This window comes from Eimeria necatrix, genomic scaffold, assembly GCF_000499385.1.
Source record: "Eimeria necatrix Houghton genomic scaffold, Enh_scaff145, whole genome shotgun sequence".
In the NCBI taxonomy this organism is placed as follows: Eukaryota; Apicomplexa; class Conoidasida; order Eucoccidiorida; family Eimeriidae; genus Eimeria; species Eimeria necatrix.
The window spans coordinates 5,043-13,264 of record NW_013654956.1 but is presented as its reverse complement, the minus strand read 5'-3'; the positions used below and the strand labels follow the sequence as shown (position 1 = coordinate 13,264).

Sequence of the window (8,222 nt, the reverse complement as noted above, 5' to 3'; positions counted from 1 at the left end):
GTTTTTGCTTTTCCCTCGGATCTAATTACTTATTATATTATATTATATTATATTATATTTTATTTTATTTATTTTATTTATTTTATTTATTTTATTTTATTTTATTTTATTTTATTTTATTTTATTTATTTATTTTATCAGGCCAACCGCGGCTTCGAGAACTTCGAGTTTGCAGAAGTGGTGAATGCAATTTACAACTTTTGGCTTTACGAACTTTGCGACGTTTACTTGGAGGCCATAAAGCCGCGGCTGCAGCCCGCGACAGCAGCAGCAGCAGCAGCAGCAGCAGCAGCAGCAGCAGCAGCAGCAGCGCGGGACTGCCGCTGCGCGCAGGAAGTGCTGTTCATTTGCGTGGACTGGGGGCTGCGGCTGCTGCATCCTATTTGTCCTTTTTTGACGGAAGAACTTTTCCAAAGAATTCCTTTTTATTCCGGAAAAGCAGAATCGATTTGCGTCAGCAGCTACCCGCAGCAAGTCCTCGCCTGGACAGACCCCGCCCTCGACGTCCGCCAAACCCTAAACCCTAAACCCTAAACCCTAAACCCTAAACCCTGATTTGGGGAGTTGCGCGGGGTTTCGGGCGGGTTCTCGAGTAATATCACGGGAATAATGTGCGGGTCGTGCACAGTGTGAAGTGGTCAGGAACATGCAACAGTGCTGCTGCTGCTGCTGCTGCTGCTGCTGCTGCTGCTGCTGCGCAGGCCAACATGCAGCAGCTGCAGCAAATCGTGGGGCACTTCCGCTCGCTGTTGGCGGCGCTGGAGATTCCGCCCAAGACGAAGCCACAGGGCTTCGTGCTGCTGCGGTCTGCTGCAGCAGCAGCAGCAGCAGCAGCAGCTCCGTTTTTGCAAGAAACGGCGGCGACCATGGCGATCCTCGCGAAACTGAGCAAAGTGAGAGTTAAATACCTTTTCAGAACTTTTAATTTGTCAAATTAAATATATTTAATCCAAAAAAATCCGCAAAAGTCCGCTTTTTCCTCTGCTTTCCACCAGGTTTCCATCCTCACTGACACTGACACCCCCCCCGCCGGCTGCGTCTCAGACGTCGTTTCCCCCCAAGTCACCATTTACCTCCAAATCGGAGAAGGAGTTAACATTTCGCAAACTCTGGACAAGTTGGAAAAGAAAAAGGCCAACTTGCGCAGCAAGGTCAGTCCCGCTGCAGCAGCAGCAGCAGCAGCAGCAGCAGCAGCTTGCTGCTGTTCGCTGCAGCACGTGGGGCGTTCCTTTGAATTCGTTCTAGTGCAGACTAGTTCTGCTGCTCATTTACTTGCGAGGTTGCGCGGCCTAGCTCCGCTGCAGCGGGAGCAGCAGCAGCAGCAGCAGCAGCAGCAGCAGCAGCAGCAGCAGCGAAAATGCGCAGCAGCAACGGGCCTTGTGCGAACTGCAGCACGAGACACATCTGCATGCGAACCTTCACCACATTCTTACACACCAAACGCAGGTTTAATAAGACAAACAGCAGCAGCCGGCGGGCCAAGCACCCCTTGCTGCTGCTGCTGCTGCTGCTGCTGCTGCTGCTGCTGCTGCTGCTGGAGGTTAATTGTTGTGCATTTGCTTTGCTGCTTCTGTTCCTGCTGCAGCTGGAGGGCTACGAAAAGAAAATAAAAGAACCCAACTTCGTAAAAGCCCCCGAAGCTGTGCAAGAAGCTGCGCTGCAGAAGAAAGCAGATCTGGAAAAAGAGCTGCTGCTGCTGCAGGCAGCAATTAGCGAAGTGGCCCCGCTGCTGCAGACTGCAGCCACCACCAAGTCCAACAGCCCGCAGCAGCAGTAGGCGCAGCAGCAGCAGCAGCAGCAGCAGCAGCAGCAGCAGCGGCAGCAGCGGAGGGGCTGAACGCTGCGGAGTGCTGCAGCTGCAGTAGTGGAGGCTGCAGAAGCCTCAGCGGCGCTGTGACCACTGAGAGGTCCACTGGTCCACTGGCTTGGAGCAGCAGCAGGCTGCTGCTGCTGCTGCTGCTGCTGCTGCTGCTGCTGCTGCTCGTAGTTGCTTTAGTTGAGCTGCAGCAACTCTCTGTGAAAGCTCTGCAGCTCATTAGAGAAGCTGCGGGGCCCTTTCCTATTTGCTGCTAGAAAGATAATTCCAAAGGAAGCAAACAGCCAAGTTTGCTGCTGCCGGTGTCTGCAGCAGCTGCGGTTTAGTTGCTGCTGCGAGTTGCTGCTGCTGCGCCGGCAGCCGCCCCAGCAGCTCGCCTCTTGGCTGCGCTGCTGCAGCGGCGCTGCAGCAGCAGCTGCAGCAGCGCGCAGCAGCAGCAGCTGCAGCGGGGCCCAGAAGGGAGCCGGCAGCTCCTTTGGGTGGGGGAAGTTAGTGGCTTTCGAGGTGTATGTACACCAGGTGTATTGTTTGTCCTTTAGCAGACACTTGAATGCATGCAAATGACATTTCCGAAGACTTTTGCTGCGTTTCTGCTGCTGCTGCAGCAGCAGCAGCAGCAGCAGTGCTCATCCCCATGTGACCTCGCAGTGTCTGCGGCTTGGCTGCGTCTGTTTGGCCCCAATTTCCCCTCATTTGTTGCAAATTGGAAACTCTTTTGTTATTTGTTTTCGAATTCTCCCGAAGTCCGCAACAAAAGGCAAAAGGCAGCAGCAGCAGCAGCGCGGAAGCCCCAAGCGACGCTGGGCAGCAGCGCGGAGCCGCTGCTGCAGCAGCAAGCTGCGAGCGAAGCCGCATGCAACTCCGCGCGGACAAAACAAAAGAAACTGAACATTAATTAATTATTTCTTTGCAAATTGCTGCTTCCAAGCTGCTGCGGAGCTGCTGCTTCCGAGGAGCTGCTGCTGCGCGCTGCTGCCGGCTGCGGTCGACTCGATGGCGGCGCTGAGGTGTACGTACACCTCAGCGCCGCGCCTCCAGCTCCGCGTGCAGCTTTTCAGAAAGTCTGCAGCTCATTATTGAATTTGCTGCTGCGGGAGGATGTGCTGCAGCCTTCTTTGCGCATTTTGCTGCAACGGAGAGGCTCAGCAGCAGCAACTTTGGCCAGTTCCTCTTTTCCTTTCCGTCTTTTCCCCCCTTTGCTTCCGCCCCTAGGGGCCTCGCAGCAGCAGCAGCAGCAGCAGCAGCAGCAGCAGCAGCAAGCCATGGACTGCGACTGCGACGTGCCCAGCAGCTCGCTGCTGCTGCGGCAGACCCGCCTGTCTGCTGCTGCTGCTCTCGACTTCAGCTGCAGCAGCAGCAGCAGCAGCAGCGCGGCTCCGGAGGCCGCTTCTGCGCTGCCTCAGGTGTACAGACACTCCGTTGCTGCTTCGGCTCTCCGCCAGAAACGCCGAAGAACAGCAAAGTCCCCTGAGCCAGCAGCAGCAGCAGCAACAGCAGCAGCAGCAGCAGCAGCAGCAGCAGCAGCAGGGAGTCCTTCAGTGGCTCTTTGGGTCAAGAGGTGCTGCTTGTACATCCGCAGCAGCAGCCTCGCTCCCCCTCGAGATACAGAAAGCCCCAAACTCGCCGCTGCATGCAATGCATGCAATGCATGCAATGCATGCAATGCATGCAATGCATGCAATGCATGCAATGCATGCACTGCATGCAATGCATGCAATGCATGCACTGCATGCAATGCATGCAGTGCATGCATTGCATGCGCAGCCGGGGCCCCGAGGGAGGCGTCTGGCAGCGGCCACGCAGCAGCAGCAGCAGCAGCAGCAGCAGCAACGGCAGCAGCAGCAGCAGCAGGTCTTCAGCGCGGCGCTGGGGGCAGCAGCGCAGGGGCCCCAGTTTATTTTTCGGCTGCAGAGGCGCCGCAAGCAGCAGCAGCAGCAGCAGCAGCAGCAGCAGCAGCAGCAGCAGCAGACTCTTGCTGCTCCCCCTATGCAGCAGCAAATGAGTACCTTTTGCTTTGCCACAATGAGCGCCTGCACAGACAAAGGCTGCGGGCGCCAGCAGCTGCTGCTGCTGCTGCTGCTGCTGCTGCAGCTGGGGAGGGGCGTTTGGGCCCGCGAGAGCCCGCGGGCGCAGCAGCAGCAGCAGCAGCAGCAGCAGGTGTACGTACACCCGAACTGCTGGGGCCGCCCGGAGGAGGAAAAGACAGCGGAGGGGCTGTGGGGTGTATAGACACCTCAGCTGGGGCGTGTGGGGTTTTGGGGGCGGCAGGGTGTCTAGACACCGCAGCGCCTGCTGCTGCAGCAGCTGCTGCAGCAGCTGCTGCTGCAGCAGCAGCAGCTGCTGCTGCTGCAGCAGACTACAGCAGCGCAAATGCATTTATTAAAAAGCTGCAGTTCTCCTGAGGACTTTTCTTTCCAGTGTATGTACAGCGCAGCGCCGCGGCCCCTGTCTTTACTTTTTGCTTCTGCATGCGGTGCATGCACGCTGCTGCTGCAGTAGGGACTCTCCAGCTGCTGCTGCTGCTGCAGCAGGGACTCTCCAGCTGCTGCTGCTGCTGCAGCAGAGATTCTCCAGCTGCTGCTGCTGCGGCGGCAGAGGCTCTCCAGCTGCTGCTGCTGCTGCTGCTGAGACTCTTCGGCAGCAGAGATTCTACAGATGCTGCTGCGGCGGGGGAGACTCCCCAGCTGCTGCTGCTGCTGCAGAGACTCCCCAGCTGCTGCTGCTGCTGCAGAGACTCCCCAGCTGCTGCTGCTGCTGCGGAGACTCCCCAGCTGCTGCTGCAGCCTTCTGCAGGGACGCATTATCTGTAAATTGAACTTGAAGCGTAGAGGGAGACAAAAGCAGCAGCAGCAGCAGCAGCAGCAGCAGCAGCAGGGCAGATCTGCTTGCGAACTGAGGTTTGCTGCTGCAGCAGCAGCAGCATTTTGCTTCTTAGGCTGCAGCAGGGGAAGCAGGTGTTAATGTAGAGACTGTAAATGAGTGCAGCAGTTATTCGGGTGTATGTACACCCTCCAGTTCGCAGCTAATAACAAAGAACTGGAGTGTCGAGACACCGCAGCGTTTGCGCCTGTGCAGCAGAGCCGCAGCAGCAGCAGCAGCAGCAGCAGCAGCTGCTGCTGCTGCTGCTGCTGCTGAGGCTTCTTTGCTGCTGCAGGCCCTAAACAGCTGGCTCAGACCCAGAGAAAGAAGCAGCAAAGGCGGGCCCGCCTTTGGGGCTTTTGTTGCATGCATTTCTTTTGCTGCTGCATGCAAAAAGATGGAGGAATTAGCTGCTGCTTCTTCTCTCATCTTTTGCATGCAGCATTGAAAGGAATGCATGCATTAACGAGAGGTCCTTTTATTTGTTCTTGGAAGTCAGATTCATTTCTTTTTAGTTTGCAGATTTGAAATTAACATTAATGAGCTGCTGCTGCTGCTGCTGCAGCGGGCCATTTTGGAAGCAGCAGCAGGAAACTGCAGCAGGAGGGAGCCGCGAGAAGCAGCTCTTTGTTTGTTTCTGAAGTATTCAATCAGCAGCAACAATTAAAGTTCAATTTTAATTAAAACTGTCTGCGAGTTAATTGAATTTGTTTCGGAATTCAACTAATTCCCGGAAAGCCGGTGGCTTTGGCTGTGCGGAGGCGCAGCGGCGGGCGGAGTTTCTGGCTTTGTTTCGAAAGGAAAAGTTCAATTTGCAAGAAAAGTGATTTGCAATTATTTGCAATTATTGAAAAGTATTTCAAAGAAGTCCATTTAAGAGGCTTTCGGGGAAAAGGAGGGCTTCTCGGCTCAGCCTGGAAGTTCGTTCAAGTTCAAGTTTTGCATTGCTTTCTGAAGTTTCAAAATTCGGAAACCCACGAGAAAAGAAGAAAAACTGGAAAGCTGGACTTCGCGAAACTCCGGGGCTGCTGCTGCGGGTCTTTTCCGAGAAAGAATTCAATAATATCGAGAAAGAATTCAATTAATTGAACTTAAATCGCACTAAGACGAAACGAAACTGCAGAATAACAAAAGTGACTGAAGGCGAAAGCCGAAGGCGGGCGAAATCGCCGGGGTGTAGGTACACCTCAAGTTGGCGGCTGCTGCTCTGCCGCGCTCGGCCGGCGGAAACTTCGGCAGTTCGCGGCCGGAATTGGACTTAAATGCTTTAAATTTGGAGATTTAAATGTTGGAATTGCAAATCCTTTATGGAATTGGGAGAATTCGTGCAGCTTTCGCTGCCCCACAGCGGCGGGTGGGCCGAAACCGCCGCCCGTGGTTGGCGCTGTCTGTTGCCCGTTGCCACGATCCTGCGCAGATGTTCTTCATTCCGCGACTCAAAGCGCTTTAAATACCTTTTTTGTCTTTGTTTTTTGGATTTACTTCATCTTGGCTTGACACTTTCCCCCTTTGGCGCTCGGATTCCCGCCGCCGTCTGCGGGTTCCAGAGCACGAACCAGCAGCAGCAGCGCCCCCCCGCAGCAGCAGCAGCAGCAGCAGGCCTCGAAGGGCCAATACATTTATGAACAAGCCCCCGTTTTGGCCCTTTTCTTTCTCTTCTGCTGCCCCCCTCGTCTTCTGTCTTGACAGCGGCAGCCGCAGCGCCGCGCAGCTCCCATGGCGGCGCAGCCGCAGTCGTCAGGGGCCCCCAAGGGGGCCCCCCAGTTGTCTGAGCCCCCTCAGCTTTCTTCCGCAGCAGACATGACGGGGCCCCCGTCCCCCCTTTCTCCCCCCTCCCCAGCAGCAGCAGCAGCAGCAGCAGCAGCAGCGGCTCCAGGAGAGGGGCAGGTGTGCGTCTGCGTGGAGAGTCCCCGGAGCCGCGTCGGAGGCCGCCGGCGCAGCAGCAGCCGCAGCAGCAGCAGCAGCAGCAGCAGCAGCAGCAGGAGCCTGGAGCAGCTGAAAGCAGCAGCGCCGCTGGCTTCCGCGCAGCCCACGCCGTGGGGCCTCAACCGCTATTTGCTGCTGCTGCTGCACCTGCTGTACGTGTCAGTGAGCGCCCGCGTGCTGTTTGGGTGGCCGCACTTGTCGAACATGCTGCTGCGGGACGGGGCGTACCTGTGGCTGTGCGACCCGCAGCAGCAGCAGCAGCAGCAGCAGCAGCAGCAGCAGCAGCAGCAGCGGCGGTACGCGTGCGCGGCGCAGGACGAACAAGTGCAGTTTCTCTTCACGCTGGGAATGGCTGTCTCCTTTTGCTGCTCGCTGCCCGCGGGGGCCCTCCTGGACTGGGGGGGCCCCCGTGCTGCTGCAGCAGCGGGGCAGCTGTGTGGGGCCGCGGGCTGGCTGCTGCTGGGCCTCTCGAAGCAGCAGCAGCAGCTCTACGTGCCTGCTGTGCTGCTGCTGGCAGCAGGAGCTGACGCAGGCTATCTCCCGGCCTTAACTGTGGCTAAGCTTTTCCCGCAGCAGCAGCAGCTTGTCTTGGTTTTGGTTTGTGCAGCAATGAGTGCCAGCTTCAGCGTGACGGCCATCATGGACGCGGCCTGGCGGGCCTCTGCTGCTGCTGCCCCGCAGGCCTTATTTGTCGCAGGAAGAACTCAGCAGCAAATTCGCAGCAGCAAACGACCCCGCAGAAAGATCCACTCTCAAGTGCGACCCCGACGAGCCCGAGCTGCTGCTGCCCCGCCCCGCTGCAGCAGCAGCAGCAGCACCAGCAGCAGCAGCAGCAGCAGCACCCGCAGCAGCAGCAGCGGCGGCGGACGAGGCCGCGGGGGTGCCGAGCGAAGCCGCGCTCGCCGCGCCCCCAGAAGCAGCAGCAGCAGCAGCAGCAGCAGCGCCCGCAGCAGCAGCAGCAGCAGCAGCAGCGCCCGCAGCAGCAGCAGCAGCAGGAGGCAAGGAGACGTCGTTTGTGCGGCAGGCGTTGTCTGCGCACTTTGTGCTGCTGCTGCTGTACTGGGCTTTGGACTCAGTGCATTTTAGTTTTTTTTTGACTTCTGGGGAAAATCTTTTTGACAAAAAGACAAACGACTTAATAGGCCTTTTGGGCCCCGTGTCTTTGCTGCCAGCAGTGCTGCTGGGGCTGCTGGGGGCCTGGTGTGGGGCGGGGAGTTTGCTGCTGCTGCTGTTCGAGGCGAGCAGCGGGCTGCTGCTGCACTGCAGCACGCTGCTGCTGCCGCCTGCTGCAGCAAGGCTGCTGGCCCCCCTCTGCTGCTGCTGCCACCTCTCCAACTTCAGCGGCCAAGTCTACTGCTTTGCTGCTGACACTTTTGCTGCTGCAGCATTTGGCAGACTTGTGGGGCTCGCCAGCGCGGGGGGGGGCCTCGCCAGTTTGCTGCGGGGGCCCCTCAACGGGGCCCTCACCTTCGGGGCCTTTGCTGGGGACTTCCGCAAGACTGAGGCTGTCATGCTGCTGCTGTCTCTTTGCTGCTTCTTCCTGGCCCTTGTTCTTGCTGCTCTCAAGCGCAGGCGGCCCAAGGCCTACTGCAGCAGCAGCAGCAGCAGCAGCAGCAGCAGC

General features: G+C 57.7%; 2 protein-coding genes across 2 annotated transcripts; both read left to right on the top strand.

Annotated features, from left to right (window-relative positions):
* Positions 1-3,078: 3,078 nt before the first annotated feature.
* ENH_00014360 (hypothetical protein, conserved) lies at positions 3,079-4,218 on the top strand (the record flags this gene model as incomplete). The annotated part of the gene is made up of 1 exon (XM_013584290.1): positions 3,079-4,218. The coding sequence occupies one exon, from the start codon at positions 3,079-3,081 to the stop codon at positions 4,216-4,218; it is 1,140 nt and encodes a 379-aa protein (XP_013439744.1).
* Positions 4,219-6,391: 2,173 nt separating this feature from the next.
* Positions 6,392-7,687, top strand: ENH_00014350 (hypothetical protein, conserved; the record flags this gene model as incomplete). Its single annotated transcript, XM_013584289.1, has 1 exon — positions 6,392-7,687. One exon carries the CDS (start codon positions 6,392-6,394, stop codon positions 7,685-7,687), a length of 1,296 nt encoding a protein of 431 aa, XP_013439743.1.
* Between the last annotated feature and the right edge of the window lie 535 nt (positions 7,688-8,222).